The following is a 19,053-nucleotide window of genomic DNA, read 5'->3' as shown; positions in this document are numbered from 1 at the left end:
TCGACACCATAGAAATAGATTAGTTGTATTGCGGTCTGAATATGAGTTCTTGCTTGCACGGGTATTTCCGCGCTTTATTTCTGTATCCCGATGTTTTATTGTTATCAGCTATTTCATTGGTCTGAAATTACGTATGAATATTCAGGCTTTACAAAGTTTCGCTAGTCAATTTTCTCAGGGGTGGTATTCAATATTACATTATTCTAAGGGTCATACATCATTGACTTCATTCACTCTATTGGTCAGTTATTAATAACAATTAATCCGATTAGCTACATCGATCTTAGATCCAAATTAAGACTAATATTAAATACCAGCCCAGGGCATCATTTATGTGATAAATATGCTGGGGTGCCCAGAATGGGCATGTATGTTTTAGTGAGTTATATCTGAGAAATGCAAGCAATCAAGAACAATTATAATACTAATAATACAAGAGCCTCACAAGTGGAAGTCAATGCTTGCCCATATAATCATGATTTTGACCTTGGTGTATAACACAAAAAAAGATTTATAGGACTTGATATATTTAATTGCTACGTCAGTAATTACTTCCATAATATTGGTAATGGGACTAGCAGAAAAAATGCCTTATTTTGACTAAAATTGGAATTTCCAATTTAGCCTGGAAATGAACAAGATGGCTTTAAAAAACAAGAGGCACATCAGTGCCTGTGCTCCACTGGCCAAAAGGTTCAAGCAAAGACCACCTAACGAACATTTTCGTCAAGTTTCATAGAAATACAATCATCAATTTTTGAGGGTAAGTTATTTAAAAAATTTTTTTACTTTAATAGCTCTGGCTGCCATGTTGTGCAGTGGACCAAAATGATTTGGGCAATTTGAGTAAAGGAGCACCAAACAAACATTTCTGTCAAGTTTTATCGAAAAAAGGTCATCGGTTTCGACGACAAGTCGTATAAAGTTTTTTTTATTTTTTAACTCTCGCAGCCATGTTGTGCAGCGGACCAGAACCATTTGGGGAATTTTGGTTAAAGGGCATCCCGATGAACATTTATGTAAAGTTTCATCAAAATCTGATAATCGGTTTCTGAGAAGATGTAGTTTAACGTTTTTTTCTATTCTTAGCTCTGGTGCCCATGTTGTGCAGCAGACCAGAACTGTTTGGGCTATTTTGGTTAAGGACTACCCAAGTAACATTTCTGTCAAGTTTCATTGCAATACGATCATCGGTTTCTGAGGAGAAGTCGTTTAAAGGTTTTTCTATTTTTACCTCTGGGGGCCATCTTGTGCAGTGGACCGAAACCATTGAAGCAAATTTGATAAAGGACCATCCAAGGAACATTTCTTTTAAGTTTCATCAAAATCTGATCATCGGTTTCTGAGAAGATGTTCTTTAAAGGTTTTTCTATTTTTTTGCCCTGGCAGCCATGTTGTGCAGCGGACCGGAACCATTTGAGCAATTTTGGTTAAGGACCACCCAAGGAACAATTCTGTCAAGTTTCATCAAAATCTGATTATACGTTTCAGAGGAGATGTCGTTTAAAGATTTTGCTATTTTTAGCTGTGGCGGCCATATTGTGTAATGGACCAGAACCATTTGAGCAATTTTAATAAAGGACCACCCAAGGAACATTACTGTCAAGTTTCATCAAAATCTGCCGAACCGTTTCAGAGGAGACGTCGTTTAAAGATTTTGCTATTTTTAGCTCTGGCGGCCATATTGTGCAATGGACCAGAACCATTTGAGCAATTTTGGTAAAGGACCACCAAAGGAACATTCCTGTGAAGTTTTGTCAAAATCCGCTTATCAGTTTCAGAGGAGATGTCGTTTAAAGTAAAAGTTTACTCACGCACGCACGCACGCACGCACGCACGCACGAACTCACGACGGAAAATCTGTGACAACATAAGCTCCATGGCCTTCGGCCAGTGGAGCTAAAAACCAGAAATGATAATATAGTGAGATGTTCTTTCAAGAAAACACCAGGCCCCAATTTCTCAAAACTTCTTAAGCTTAACAGGCTTAAGTCGCTTATTTCAATTAGCCAAAATACATACTGAAAATGGATTTTGATAAATGAAAAATGGTTTATTCTGATAATCATACAGGTTTTTCCTAAATAATTTCTAAAAATTCTTGAAGAAGTAAATATAACACATTTTATAGAACAACAAAAATAGTGAGATTAACTTAATCCTGTTATAAGGGACTTAAGAAGTTTCGAGAAATTGGGGCCAGCACTTATTCATTCAAAAATGGGTTTGGGCTCTAATCGCTATATTTAAAAATAAATAAAAAATGTAAAATTGATACTTGAGTCAAGTTTCGTAACATCACAGGCAAACACAGATGCTTTATGTTAATATCTTTTGTTTCTTAAAGTGATACTTGTATTTAGAATCAATATAACAAAATAAATAATCATTTTAAGTGATAAACCTTTTACTTCTTACTAAATAATGCATTAATGGATTATATCAATTTCTGATCTTAACGGGATTGTAATTGTGTATTTAATAGCTGAAAAATATTAAATGACTGGTGGGTCCTAAAGGATTTACTGAGATCAACCATCATCTCATAAGGTAGAAATACCATGTTTTATGCACATTTCTTTCAAATCAAACACAGTATCCTTCATAAGAAGTTAAGAACCATTTTTTTTTTTTTTTCATCCCTTTTGTTAAATTAAAACAATTGTATTAATTGTGGTACTGCTTATTTAAGACTAACAGTGTATCTTTAAGTTAATCAACTATGGCCAAATGTTAAAAAATTACAAACTGACAACGACACTGAAGCCATGACATAAACTATACTCTTCTATATAAAAAAAAACAGACAAGCTAAAAAACTGGACAGTCTCATACCTGAAGCAAGGAACCTCATTGTCTGGATCGATTGTAAAGTAGTGGATAAGAGCTGGACAGGGCTTGCCTGAGCCAAGTTGGACCTGTTCTACGCTGCGTGTTTTAACCATGTAACCCTGCTGCCATGTACCTGTAGAAAGAATTTAAGAAAATGTAATATTATGCATGTGATAAGTGTTATAATACAAATAAGCTAAGAGGTGAAAGAAATTTCCCCACCCTAGGAACACTTGTTCTACACTGCGTGTCTGTAATATGTGGCCATGTTTAGCTGAGTCGGTTGCCTGGCAACCAGTTGAACTAAAGTTTAATTAACTACATGGCTTCATTGAAACACAACTAAAGTTATGTGAGGATCAGTTGTACCAGTCTGGCATGATGCAGTCTTGTGGAATTACAGTAAAACTGCGGTCGTTCGAACAGGCGTTCGTTCGAGAACCCTCAAGGTCAAAGCTTAGTACCTAACATTTTTTCCTTCTAATTTCATATAAAATATACTGACGCTGCTTTGAAACCTAAATAAGTCGAGGAGTCGAGCACAATAGCCGGTCACAAATACACATATCATGCACAAAACCCTATGAGTCCCTCGAGGTCATAACTTCACACGTTATCCCAAACGGGTGTTCCAAAATAAACAAATAATTGCTAGGTGTTAAAACTTTGAAAAGTTGTAAGAATTGCAATGACAGTTGAAAGGAAATTTGATAAGGTGTGAAAAACTGTTTATCACTGTTTACGCATGAGAGCTATTAGTTGATAAGGGCATTTGAGAAAATAATTATGATAACAATATGCACTGTGATATTTCAATGTTATTGTTTAGAAAATGCTTTTTGTTTTTTTCTTTTACATTTTTACATTTAGTATACGACAGCCTTTGAACATTTCCACAACGCAATACATACTCGGTGTCGAAGTAAACATTTGGTTTGACAGTTTGACGACTTCAAACTTAAAATACACTGAAAGACAATTCATAACAGACTGGGAACCATTAGGCAGGACACAGCTGCTGTTATGTGTGGGACCAATCCTGAGAAATGATTGGTACATTAGTGACTCACCATTAGGCAGGACCCAGCTGTCATTATGTGGGGACCTATCCTGAGAGATGATTGGTACATTAGTGACTCACCATTAGGCAGGACCCAGCTGTCATTATGTGGGGACCTATCCTGAGAGATGATTTGTACATTAGTGACTCACCATTAGGCAGGACACAGCTGTCATTATGCGGGGACCAGTTGGACCAGTCTGACACAATGCAGTCCTGAGGAATGATGCAAGTCTGGGTGTGGGTGATCTCAGTGAATGTGGAACGAAAATATTCTACACAATTTCTGCAAAGAAATACAAAGGATGATTGATCGAACATGCGGAAGAGGTTTTTGTTAATTTCTTATAGTCTTAACTGCTATTTTAGGCGCTTAAGAATGCAGATAATATATTATGTTAGACTTAAGACCAAGAGATTTCTTACTGTGTTTTGTTGATGAAAAATAGCTTGATATAATTTCTTCTCATTGGAACTTCAATTCATAAATTATGGTATCTGTTACATAAAAGTAATCATCAAAGAAATAATTGCTCATTAAGTGTTAAGAAATCGCAACTAAGCTACAAATGATTGCATTTGGAAATCAATTATTGTAATAAGACTTACAGATATGATACAACATTTCCAACGCTATTTATACAATGAATTTTGCGTTTTTGGTAGCCCAGAATGGGATGGACCTGACCGGTTCCCCTCAAATCCCCGTCAAGCACAATGCACTCCTCCCAGGGTCCTATCCTATATGTAAACGTACTGGAACAATTTTCACATGGAATCATCTCGGTGAATGGCGGACATGGTTTACCTGCCCTGCTGGGATCAGGGGGGACAACCAGGTCTCGCGTTCGAGTTTTATTAACAATTAAACAAGTATCACAGTTGCTTTCAGACCATTTAGAAAAGGATGTCACTATACAATCCTGAGGACATTTTAAATCACACTGCTCCTGTAAGTCCGGTTTTGGTTCAAATTCCGAACACACCCGATCGTCTTCGATTTTCCCTGTCTGACGCCACACGCATGTAACGTTACGGTAGCGAATACCGTTTTTGATTGAACACACGCGAAACTCTGGATTGAGCACACAGTCTGACCACATTGTGGCCGCCCAGCGTAGTTCATTCTGGTGCATATCACACACTCTGAAACATTCTCTTCTGTCCTGGAAATACAATTAAAACAAGTGTAATTAAGGCCACAATTAATGTTTTGTACAGCCAGCCTTGCTTGACCGACTCATTTTTTTTTTTTTTAAATGAGGTTTTTACCAATTTCTTGTGCTTAATTGTGAAGACACCAAGAGAAAGTGGCCCTGGTTGGTGGCTTGACCCTTGATTTCTTCCCTAAGTGGTTTATACCGATTCATGTAAGCTCAATTCTGAAGTCGCCAAGATAAAGTGGCCCTTGACCCAAGACGTCCTAAATAATACAAGGTAGCTCAAGTCTGAAGACACCAAGAGAAAGTGGCCCTGGTTATGTTAGGTCAATTCTGAAGTTGCCAAGATAAAGTGGCCATTGACCCAAGTCATCTTCCCAGAGTGGTTTATAATAATTAATACATGGTAGCTCAATTCGGAAGACACCAAGATAAAGTGGCTCTTGTGGGCGGCATGACCAATGACACATACATGCCATATTTTCTGGAGACCATTCAGGGGGATTTGTTCAAAAGGCTGAAAATTCAGGGGGATTTTGGTTGTATTCAGGGGGATTTTTTTAGCAGGTCTAAGTTGGCAAAATTTTTAAGTATTTTTAGACGCAAGTATGAAAAAATGTATTCACATATAGTTTGCTTTGAAAACCTCTTAACTTTTTCATTATACAGAATTATTTTATGTCATGATTTATCATATTTTTATGATACACTGTCATGTCATACTGTAATGCACTTGCAGAACAAAATAAGTCATTGGAAAAATATGTTTTCGAGACAATTAAATTAAACTTACCTTTCTCCAAAGTCTTTAAAAAAATTGTGCTTAATTCTGTCAGCTCTGATGACTTTCAGACAATAAGAGAATAGAATAGAATAAATATTATTAATTTCGTCCTTCCAAAATAGTAATATTTCTTTGCATTTGATAATTACTACAAATTTATTGATCACTTGTTGTAGAAGTTTCCTTTTGGCATTTCACCCTTGTGGAGTTGTTTCTCAACATTCAGTTTCACTCACATACTGTGGTTACACTTTGTCATTATTGCCTGATGTAAAATTTCCAAAAAAAAAAAAAATATTTTTTTTTTATTTTTTTTTATATTCCGGGAGATTTTTACCTCCCGCCGGGAGACCGGGGGTTGGATCGAAATTCCGGGGGATTTTTCCCCCCACCGGGTGATATGGCATGTATGATGACATCTTCACTATGAGGTTTATACTAGTTCGCTGAAACATTATTGTGGTGATGCCAAGAGAAAATGGACCTTGTTGGGGGGCCTTTATAATCCCTGACATTTTTACTGAGAGTTTTCTACTAGTTTGTTTTAGTTTGATTGAGAAGTGGCCTATAGAAAATGCTCCTTATTCAGACTCAAACCCCTGACCTCTGACCTCTTGTGTGAGAGGTAGTGTTGTAAAGTTACCACCAGTCCTCTATATATGGAATTGTCAACACATCTTTATTTGTGGCAATGCCTGATTGGTTAGCGTATTAAAAAGACTCTGAATCAGGTCGGATACCCACCCAAAGATTCGTTGATGAAAATAGTCAGGTTATCACCAAGGAATTGGAATTTACATGTACATTGTAGATTTAAAGTGACTCCCTCATGTTTTTGGACCAAAAGTTAGTTTTCCCAGTAATGCATCTGAAAACACTTATTTTATCATTATTTTACTCTATGATATCGAAATTGCAGAAAAAAATACATTTAGTATTTTGGTTTTAGTGGTGTTCGAACCCACGCCAGTAAAGTAAAAAAAAGAGTAGAAAACAGCCAGCTAGTCCACAAGGCCACCAGGGCTTTAACAAAATAGGGGGATATGTTGACCTGTTTAGGATACATTGATAACATCACATGATAATGACAATCTACCAACTGCAACACCACAGCCGTAATTATATTTCAATCGCGTTACTAACATGATTGAAAATTGTGGTCTTCAATAACGATATACCATCAAATATCAACATTTGCTGAAGGGTTCCAGCTTTTGGTATTTTTGTTTTAACACTCCTTATGATTTGCCACACTTTATTTCATAATAAAAAAAATGCACACATGTTTGTCATTTTAAAGCTCTACAGAGTATAATATCTTAAACGTTTATCATTGCGAGATTAATGAATCTTACCTCTACCTTTATCATTATGATATTATATAACCCTTCTTCGCCCTCTTTATGCATGGCATCTCATTTAAATCATTAAACACATGGTTTCATTTATGTTAATAAGTACTCTCACTGTTTGATACCTTTGGTGTAAAAAAATAATTGATTGTTTCCATTAACCAGAAAGATAATAATTTTTCCTCCCGAACCTACATATTTTTCCTTGCTGCGTAGCATGGATTTTTGTTCAAAATTTAAAAAAAATGTGCATTTATTTGAATGAACATGGTAAAATTTGACAATTTCACATTTAAATTTTTTACAATAGCGAAATACCCTGATATAAGTCGGATAAGTACAGAATCCAAGTTCTCCAAAACAGAAAAAAAATTATGCCTCCCTACCTACCCTAAATTTTGGAGGTATAAGTGGAAACAAAGAATTAATTTTTTTTGGCCTAAGTTACATTTGCTACTAATCATACTTCTAACACTCGTCACATTTATTAGGTAGGAACAGCTGAAATCGTTTTTAAATCATAACCCCCTTTATTTCTGATGATTATTAATTGGCAATAAAGTATTTTTCTCTGCAATTTACATCTCTGACACAGGTTTCATATATTTATCAAAACAATGTTCTCTGATTTAAATGAGTGAATTAGTCCAATTTTCAAATATCTCAAACGTTTTACTCAATGAACTCCAAAAATCACCGGATGAGGCGAAAGAGATAGGACTGAAATGAACTGAAAACTTCTCAAAGCCACCTGGTAATGATTATTTGTTTTAATAAAGGTATCGAATTGCTTACAAGATCATGAAATTTTACAATAATGTAATCTGTAACTTCCCTAGCAGAAGCACACTCAAAGAGAACTGGTATAAATCATGATTCAGAGATGCTTGCATTGCAAAGTTTCCAAGCAAGATCAAGATCATTTCTAGAATACAGGTGGTTGAAATTTTAAGCCCACACTTTCTGCAGCTTTCCAGAAGTTACTTACCTGCTATAAAAATACTGTTTGCTAATAAACTTAGCAATGCATGCTGTCAATTAGTTAAACAAAGCAGTACATACAATGCAATTTGTACTGAAGAGAACCGCCTGTGTAGTTATTGAACAATATGCTAACTAGAGATTGCTTTTTCGAAAAAGCGCATGTCTCCCCCATTGTGTGGTCGTAGGTGAGAAATAATCAATGATGGATCCCAAAATCAATAGGGGCCATCAACTAGTCATGACTAACTGGCATACCAAGTATGAAGTTCCTGGGTGTAAACGTTCTTGAGTTATTGAGCAGAAACCGGTTCTTCACCTCAAGGTCAGTGACCTTGACCTTTGACCAACTGATTGCAAAATCAACTAGACATCATGACCAACCTCACTTCAAAGTTTGGTGAACCTAGATCAAAGCATTCTCCTGATATTGCACGGAAATATTTTTTTACATTAGAGGTCACAGCGACGTTGACCTTTGACCTTGTGACCCCCCAAAACATAGGAGTTTTCTAAACCTCATGATCAACCTCCCTACCAAGTTTGGTGAACCTAGGTCAAACCATTCTCAAGATATTGAGCGGAAATGTTTTTTACATTGGGGGTCGCCGCGACCTTGACCTTTGACATAGTGACCCCAAAAACAATAGGGATCTTCTACACCTCATGACCAACCTCCCTACCAAGTTTGGTGAACCTAGGTCAAACCGTTCTCAAGATTTTGAGCAGAAATGTTTTTTATATTGGGGGTCGCCGCGACCTTGACCTTTGACCTAGTGACCCCAAAAACAATAGGGATCCTCTACACCTCACGACCAACCTCCCTACCAAGTTTGGTGAACCTAGGTCAAACCATTCTCAAGTTATTGAGCGGAAATGTTTTTTACATTGGGGGTCGCCGCGACCTTGACCTTTGACCTAGTGACCCCAAAAACAATAGGGATCCTCTACACCTCACGACCAACCTCCCTACCAAGTTTGGTGAACCTAGGTCAAACCATTGTCAAGATATTGAGCGGAAATGTTTTTTACATTGGGGGTCGCCGCGACCTTGACCTTTGACCTAGTGACCCCAAAAACAATAGGGATCTTCTACACCTCATGACCAACCTCCCTACCAAGTTTGGTGAACCTAGGTCAAACCGTTCTCAAGATTTTGAGCAGAAATGTTTTTTATATTGGGGGTCGCCGCGACCTTGACCTTTGACCTAGTGACCCCAAAAACAATAGGGATCCTCTACACCTCACGACCAACCTCCCTACCAAGTTTGGTGAACCTAGGTCAAACCATTCTCAAGATATTGAGCGGAAATGTTTTTTACATTGGGGTCGCCGCGACCTTGACCTTTGACCTAGTGACCCCAAAAACAATAGGGATCCTCTACACCTCACGACCAACCTCCCTACCAAGTTTGGTGAACCTAGGTCAAACCATTCTCAAGATATTGAGCGGAAATGTTTTTTACATTGGGGGTCGCCGCGACCTTGACCTTTGACCTAGTGACCCCAAAAACAATAGGGATCCTCTACACCTCACGACCAACCTCCCTACCAAGTTTGGTGAACCTAGGTCAAACCATTCTCAAGATATTGAGCGGAAATGTTTTTTACATTGGGGGTCGCCGCGACCTTGACCTTTGACCTAGTGACCCCAAAAACAATAGGGATCTTCTACACCTCATGACCAACCTCCCTACCAAGTTTGGTGAACCTAGGTCAAACCATTGTCAAGATATTGAGCGGAAATGTTTTTTACATTGGGGGTCGCCGCGACCTTGACCTTTGACCTAGTGACCCCAAAAACAATAGGGATCTTCTTCACCTCATGACCAACCTCCCTACCAAGTTTGGTGATCCTAGGTCATGCGGTTTTTCAGTTATCGATCGGAAACGAAGTGTGACGTACGGACGGACTGACGGACTGACGGACTACCGGACTACCGGACTACCGGACTATCGGACTACCGGACTACCGGACTGACGGACAGGGCAAAAACAATATGTCTCCCCCAGAGAGGGGGAGACATAATTCATTGGAAGAAGAGTTGTCTCTCATGCCTCCTGCATTTTCATTAAAACGAGATTTTGTCAATTGGATCACAGAATGTATGAAGTTATGAACAAGTAACAAATTAGCTCTGAAGAGGTTTTCCCGCAAAGAATGTACATAATAAGTGATAATTTATACACAGTACTAAAATCAGCCATAATTATTATAGATTATACTTATATGTTGCTTTTAATACTGTTGCAGCATATGTATAATGTATTCTATAATATTTGCTTATATATATTGCTTATAAAAATAAACAAACAAGAGTGCTGCAGACCATACGCCCACATTAATCTGTCATTTTTCAGTAAAAAGTTTGGCTTTACTCAAACCTTTTTAGTGCCATACATGTGTTTATTGTTTCAGGCAACATTGGTACCAAGTTTCATTTAAATATCTTGGAACAGTTTTTGAGTTATTGCTAAGGCCAAACTTTTTGCACAACGCCACAGCTACTGCCAACAACAACAACACAAAGGCTATCACAATACCCCGTTTTTTTCTTCGAAAAACAGACAAGCTTAAGTTCAGCTATATTCCTGAGGTTTAAGACGCATTTACCATTCCTTGGTGATAACAAATTATAAAAATAGATTATTTATATTATTTAATGCTCTGAGTAGGGAACCAACCAGGGACCCTTTTGTCTCTACTCAGATATAGTATAAACTAACCGCTTGCCTTACAGTTGCCATTGTACATTTAAATGAAATATATTTTGGAATGTTTTTTTTACTCTTCTTAAATTAGGTTTTGACTAGACTTTACATGACATGACGGCAGACATACTACTTACAACAGGTTTGCGTTGGCTGCTGCACTTTGAGTCATCCTGTGTGTTGAAGTTGTACTCCCCGGCCTCTGCACAGAACACTGTCCGGTACTGAGTGCCTCCTTCCCCACAACTATGATGCTGGCATCCCATCCACAGACCTGAAGTGATGATAGGAAATGTGTGATGAAAACCGGATTACATTAAAGACATTAACTTTATAAAGAAACCTTAATGGGGCTGAATGCCCCAGCCAACATAGCTGTTGTGTTGGCATCCAACCACAGGCCTAGAGAAATAAAGAGAAACATGTGAGGGAAAACTGGTTTAAGTTAAAAACATAATCTTGACAGAGAACACTAAATGTTGCTGAATTCTCCTATCCCCGATGCTGTGGTGCTGGCATCCCAATGAAAAATGCAATGTACCACAAAGGTTGTACCACCGGCAATGCAAAGAATACTGACCCTTAATATCCATATCATGCAGTGCCTTACCTGCCACAAAATTGTGGAGCTGGCTGAAGAGATTATGAGAAACATGTGTGTTTAAAACATAATAAATCTGCCAAAACACTATGTAGTGCTGAGTGCCCCCATTCCAGCAGCTGTGGTGCTAGAAACTGCTGGCTAGTAGAACAAAAGGCAATTTATCAATAAAAGTTATATTCCCTGGCCTCAGCACAGAACACTGTCTTGTACTGAAGGCATTTCGGCCCACTACTGTGATGGTGGCATCCAATCAGCAGACCTACAAAACAAATAAATAACTTGTAGTTGTAGGTTACTGACAACCTCCGCACAGAACAGTCTGGTACCAAATGTCTTACTACCTACAATTGCCGTTCTGGTATTCCATCCACAGGCCTAGAAAAACAGGCAAGATATTAATGTAGTTGGATTCCTCTGTCACCAAACGGAACACCGCCCATCCAACTGCCCCTTGACCTACTTTGGGTTCATGTATGGTTTTAGAAACGCAGATAGAGAGTGCATTGACTATAAACTTATCGTACGGCTAAAAATAGCTGAAAAAATGCAAGGCCTCCTAAGTTGCAAAAAGCCTTATTTCAAAGAAAGTAATCAGAGTTCTTTAATTATATAATAATTTCTGGAAGGAAATGATATATTTCACTAGGAATTAGTCCATTACAAATGTAGACATTAAGCACTTGAAGAATTAATTTTATCAGTTTAAGGCAGACTTATCGCCATATAAATATCAAAGGAGTTTCATTGGTCTTCTGCTTTTTTCATCAACAAGTGTTAAAAATCTTTCAGAAACTACATAAGTAAATAAAGAAATACATCAAAACTCAGCAAGACATTGGCTTGGCATAAGATTTCTACTTTTAAGCTGGCTCAGGGGTCCTGAAAACCACATACACACAAACAGAAAACAAAGTAGGTGGAAAATTAGGAAAAAAAGTTGGCAAATTGAGCAAACAACATCGTAAAAACATGGCTAAGTATTTCTGGAAAAGAAATTAAAGAAGTAACACTAACTAAAAATAATCAATCTTCCTCAGATCAGCTGGTTTATTAGCAGGTAGCGGGAACGTTTTTGTGTTTGCTAATGGCTGAAACAAAAGGTTTCCATTACGACATTATAGTTACCAAACATCGCATCAAAACATTACGCCTACTTCACACTGGTTTAGGATAATTCACAAAAACTAGGGTAATGCAAGCATTATCATGGCAACCATACGCCCATTTTTTTTTAAGTTGGTCAAGATCCAGAACTCAACAAAAATTCAATACAGAGTTATTGGCCTTGCTACTTGATAAAGCTGTAACCAGGTCCGGAAATGCCTGATCTCAATAATAAAAAAAATTCTTAAATCTCAACATCTTTTACTTGTCCTTTAACAGACACTATGATGATGATGATTCAAAATCTGGCTTTTTTTCATTCTTCTTTTTGAAAGTGGAAATTCTTATAGGTACTTTGATAACATATTTTGCTCAGCAAATTTTTTTACTTGAGTGCAACTCATATTTTTTAGCTATTACTTAAGTACTTTTTCGCTGGAGAAATCTTGATCTTAAGAATATATCGTCACCTTAGTGCAATAACTCAATAACTGCATATAGATATAGAAGCAGATATTGAGTTCTTGCACTATAAGTGACGATATATAATAAATATCATGCATTTAATCCAAAACTCTTCCAACGCATTACTGCGCATTAGTTATGCCGATTGATGCAATATGTTGAATGCATATTAATATTCATATTAATCTTTTCTCAGTATTAATTGCAAAAATGCATAGTTATTTATAATTGTTTTTACTTATAATGACTGCATAAAAGCATTCTTTATTAATCCACAGCTGGAATCACATATAAGCTGTGATAATAATAAGCAATCCTTAAGTATTTGTTAAAGCTGCTCTCTCACAGATTGACCGTTTTGACATTTTGCGTAAATGTCTGAAAACCGGTGATATACGTAAGACTGGTAATAAAAGATCAGATGATCGAAAAGCGTTACTAACGCTTTACAAAAATGAGAATTTTGGCAGTTTGCCGAACATCAGATAGATTATTTATTGAATTTTACGATCGAAAAGCGCTACTAACTCTTTACAAGAATGAAAAATTTTGCAATTTTCCGAACATCAGATAGAGTATTATATACAGTCGAAACTCGTTATGTCAACTTTGTCAGGACTAATAGGGAAAAAAGTCAAGATAACGAACATTCGACACATCCGAATTACAAAAAAATTATCACAAATCCCAACACATTTGAGTTTGATTTATGTCTGACATCCAACTTCTGCAATTGAACTGTTTTGTTACCATCGAGAAAACAGCAAACGTATTATTGAAAAATAAAGTGATTTTTTTTTTGTATTTGTGTCAAATTTATTTTATCCACGTTTATGGATTATACACAAAATAGATATATCAGACTACAACTACAAACACTTGTTCATAGTAAGAAAATGTTATAGCACATTTGACAACAACTTAGAATAGCACATTCATTACGCCTGTTTGTTTTCTACATGCGGTATAGAAAAATTTCTTCGTCACTTAACTTTCAATGTTGTCAAATTTTCCGATGATGTCATCGGAGTCCTTTTGCGTTTCAATGAATTTATTATGCAATAAATGTCTCTTTAATCAAAAACATAAACATACAACTTTAATTATTCACACTTACCAATTAACCTCCAATTATGACAATTTTGATATTTTACAGTCGCACAATAATTTTGCGACATGACGCAAACCGTCATGAATATTTTTGCACCTACATCTCGATCTACAGTTCGACATAATATAAAAGGAAAATGTGTGAAACTAGACCATAGGGACTGAAATAGGAGGTCGACATAGCGAAAAAATCGAGAAAGAAAAATCGACACAGGCAGATTTATTTTATATAGAATTAAGAAGGAATAAATTCAGGACCGGTGAAAAAAGTCGACACAACCGGAAAGTCGAGATATCCGATGTCGACATAGCGAGTTTAGACTGTAATTGATATTTAAGATTGAAAAGCGTCACTAACGCTTAACAAAAGTGACAATTTTGGCAGTTTTCTGAACATCAGATAGAGTATTGAGTATTTACGACTGAAAAGCATTACTAACGCTTTACAAAAATGAAATTTTGGGTAGTTTTTCAAACAATTGCAATCTATTCTATTGAGAGTTATCTAATATGACTGAATTGAAAGCATTGATGCCAAAATCAGATGATTCTAAGAAAAAATAAAGAATAAAAATGTCAAATCGGTCAATATGTTTTAAGGCTCTATAAATAAGAGATCCACCTGTCCTGAACTGCCACTCTCCTGCCTTATATTAAAGCATCTTATTTTCAGAATGAAATGTAATAAAGATGCTACTGACAAATAAGTCCAGAAAGGACAAGTCAATATGGGCCTAGATGACCATTAAGTGGACGTTCTGTCTGGACATCAGCATTTTATGTGACAGGCAATATAGTGGCTGCAATTCATCCATCATAATCCAATTATAGATAAGTGGTCCACTTGATGACAGGCTTCACCATTATGCAATCATGGCATTCTTATACCAGACATTGCTATTATACAGCCGCTGACAGGTATGCCTCTTATATAATATAGACCCCAAGAAAAATAATATTTACTTCCTAACTAAGATTTTGTTCTCATCTAAATTTTCCCAAAATTATCTAGGTGGGCCGACATGTTTTTTGTTTTCGTTTTTTAAATAAACTTTGAAATGATATTCAAGTAATTATTTCTACCTTTAATGGGCCAAAAAAAAAAGTGGTAGCAAAATCACAGTTCTGAATGGTATTAAAATTTATATCAGGGACGAAATCTGGTCCCTGGACTCACAACACCATAAAGACTTCTTTTTCACGGAAGTGGTTGTAAAATTCACAGATCTGAATAGTATTATACCTATCATTTTCCTCCATCATTTCATTGAAAATTTCTACCAATTATAAAAGGGCCGTCACGGCGATGACTGGCCGGACTATCTGGCGGACTATCTGGCGGTTAACCTGAGTACTAGATGCCTGTTTCACCTCTGCAAGGAACTGACAACTTCTGTACATGCCAGGGGCAGTGGTACAGTGCAAATGGTTGTTGGAAAAGGATTTCATAACCAATCACAACAGAAGTGACCTGGTCCGCCCGGGAACGGAACCCGGGTTGTCCGATTCACAGTCCAAGGCTCTACGGATTGAGCTAACCGGGCAGACACGCAGGCTAACTTGGCCTGTATATGGTGTATTATAGCACAGATAGCTCATTTAATAAGCAGTTTATTATATAGTCCCGTTTCTAAGCTCTCAAGCTGGCTTTTTCACAGTTTAGTGTAGTTTTTTTCACAATTCAAAGGGAATGGAACCCGAGTTGTCCAATTCACAGTCCAATGCTCTACCGATTGAGCTAACCGGGCAGACACGCAGGCTAACTTGGCCTGTATATGGTGTATTATAGCACAGAAAGCTCATTTAACCCTCATTTAATAAGCAGTGTATTATATAGTCCCATTTCTAAGCACTGGAGCTGGCTTTCCCACACTTTAGTGTAGTTTTTTTCACAATTCAAAGGTCCCTTGTCCAATTCATAATAACATGAGAAGATACACTGAATACATTTGAATGCTGGCGCCTTTTTCCTGAATACCAACAAAAATTCCAGAGGACAGATTATTGTCTTATTTGAATGATGCTTGTCAGGGTGCAAAATTTAAAGGTCACTTATTTTTTATATGCCTAAATTAATTTGACACTTATATTAGGATTTTCTGCAATTCTTCAGAAATTCAATTCAAGCTATTTTCTAAAGGAGTTTTTAGGCTGCTTAGGCGCCTGCTATACAGGCAACACAATGAAAATCTTATGGTCAGGGATTTCAGATATAGTGGTGGGCGGTCAGGGATAAGACTCTTTATATATTTTGTAATTCACTATTTTTTCTATCATAGCTTTACCTGAGTGTGACCTCAATCAATGGAGGACTGTCTATAGCATTTTATTCACCATCAGACTTGCATAATATTTTGATTGTTGCAGGCAAATGCCTGGAAATTCACTTATTATTATGTTAAGATGACAATCTATCATGCGGAATAGATTATTAAGCTTTATATAGCACGCTAGGAATCATCAACTTTGTTAACTTCTTTCATCCACCTCCCAGAACACTTGCTACACGCTGGTCCCTAGATATGATTAATTTCAAAACAAAGCAAGGATCGCATTTTGTTCATCAATCTCATTCTAAATTGTTCCCATGATTTCAAAGAATTGTTGGTTCTAAAAAGAGAAATGAAACACAAATGGCAGCTGAGGCGCCATTTAATCTCGAACTCTGGTAGCAATGATGCACCTAGGAGAGAATTCCAACAGAAGTACAGGGCCAGTATTCATAAAACTTCTTCAGTCATTACCTCAAACCCTGGTAACAATTGTGCACCTAGGAGAGAATTCCAACAGTAGAACAGGGCCAGTATTCTTAAAACTTCTTAAGTCATTACCTCAAACTCTGGTAGCAATTAAGCACCTAGGAGAGATTTCCAACTATAGTAACAGGGCCAGTATTCATAAAACTTCTTCAGTCATTACCTCAAACCCTGGTAGCAATTGTGCACCTAGGAGAGATTTCCAACTATAGTAACAGGGCCAGTATTCATAAAACTTCTTCAGTCATTACCTCAAACCCTGGTAGCAATTGTGCACCTAGGAGAGATTTCCAACTATAGTAACAGGGCCAGTATTCATAAAACTTCTTCAGTCATTACCTCAAACCCTGGTAGCAATTGTGCACCTAGGAGAGATTTCCAACAGTAGAACAGGGCCAGTATTCTTAAAACTTCTTAAGTCATTACCTCAAACCCTGGTAGCAATTGTGCACTTAGGAGAGATTTCCAACAGTAGAACAGGGCCAGTATTCATAAAACTTCTTCAGTCATTACCTCAAACCCTGGTAGCAATTGTGCACTTAGGAGAGATTTCCAACAGTAGAACAGGGCCAGTATTCTTAAAACTTCTTAAGTCATTACCTCAAACTCTGGTAGCAATTAAGCACCTAGGAGAGATTTCCAACTATAGTAACAGGGCCAGTATTCATAAAACTTCTTCAGTCATTACCTCAAACCCTGGTAGCAATTGTGCACCTAGGAGAGATTTCCAACTATAGTAACAGGGCCAGTATTCATAAAACTTCTTCAGTCATTACCTCAAACCCTGGTAGCAATTGTGCACCTAGGAGAGATTTCCAACTATAGTAACAGGGCCAGTATTCATAAAACTTCTTCAGTCATTACCTCAAACCCTGGTAGCAATTGTGCACCTAGGAGAGATTTCCAACTATAGTAACAGGGCCAGTATTCATAAAACTTCTTCAGTCATTACCTCAAACCCTGGTAGCAATTGTTCACCTAGGAGAGATTTCCAACAGAAGTACTGGGCCAGTATTCATAAAACTTCTTCAACCATAACCTCAAACCTAGGTAGCAATGATGCACCTAGGAGAGAATTCCAACAGAAGTACAGGGCCAGTATTCATAAAACTTCTTCAGTCATTACCTCAAACCCTAAGTAGCAATTGTGCACCTAGGAGAGATTTCCAACAGAAGTACAGGGCCAGTATTCATAAAACTTCTTCAGTCATTACCTCAAACCCTAAGTAGCAATTGTGCACCTAGGAGAGAATTCCAACTATAGTAACAGGGCCAGTATTTATAAAACTTCTTCAGTCATTACCTCAAACCCAGGTAGCAATGATGCACTTAGGAGAGATTTCCAACAGTAGAACAGGGCCAGTATTCTTAAAACTTCTTAAGTCATTACCTCAAACCCTAAGTAGCAATTGTGCACCTAGGAGAGAATTCCAACTATAGTTACAGGGCCAGTATTCATAAAACTTCTTCAGTCATTACCTCAAACCCTAAGTAGCAATTGTGCACCTAGGAGAGAATTCCAACTATAGTTACAGGGCCAGTATTCATAAAACTTCTTCAGTCATTACCTCAAACCTTAAGTAGCAATGGTGCAACAGCTTATTATATAATAATAAGTCATTTTCTAACTTAAAATAATTTTCTGAAGTTACGTACCAGGTGTCTCACTTATAATATGATATAATTTCTTCATCTGAAATACTTATTATCATTTATTTGATGTAAAATACACATTGTTATGTAAAAAACAATGTACTTATATTTTAATTTGACTTCAAAATGTAAAAAAAAAAAACTTATTCTTTTCTTCTAATTTGTCTTCGATTTTTTTTGAAAATTAATTAAGTTAAGAAATGATTATGTTTTATGAATACCGCCCAGTGTTTTGAATATTTCCTAGGTATAAAATTGCTCCTAAATTTCTTTTTGGACGGTGCCCCACAGGGCCTGTCCTAAGTAGGCACATCAGCCGTCGAAAATACAGACCAAATTATTCATTTAGCTAACGCCAACAGTGATGGAAATAGATCTGTATTTTAATGTTTTTAATACTAGGATGGATTTTATTGTTGCTGCAGAATTTCAAATAATATGTAAACAAAAGTACAAATGGTATCAAACTAAGAACTATGA

At 36.9% G+C, this 19,053-nt stretch overlaps 1 protein-coding gene across 1 annotated transcript in view; it reads right to left on the bottom strand.

Annotated features, from left to right (window-relative positions):
• The window catches only part of LOC128234439 (thrombospondin type-1 domain-containing protein 7A-like), a 117,187-nt gene that overhangs the window by 74,313 nt on the left and 23,821 nt on the right, over positions 1-19,053 (bottom strand). Inside the window, exons 3-6 of the mRNA XM_052948686.1 lie at positions 11,019-11,155; positions 4,502-5,058; positions 4,045-4,178; positions 2,836-2,965 (exon numbers count right to left, since the gene is read on the bottom strand). Of these exons, the coding sequence (XP_052804646.1) occupies positions 2,836-2,965; positions 4,045-4,178; positions 4,502-5,058; positions 11,019-11,155 (958 nt within the window). The remainder of the gene's footprint in view (positions 1-2,835; positions 2,966-4,044; positions 4,179-4,501; positions 5,059-11,018; positions 11,156-19,053) is intronic.

Source organism: Mya arenaria, chromosome 5 (genome assembly GCF_026914265.1).
Source record: "Mya arenaria isolate MELC-2E11 chromosome 5, ASM2691426v1".
Classification (NCBI taxonomy): Eukaryota; Metazoa; Mollusca; class Bivalvia; order Myida; family Myidae; genus Mya; species Mya arenaria.
This window is presented reverse-complemented; position numbering and strand designations above follow the sequence as displayed.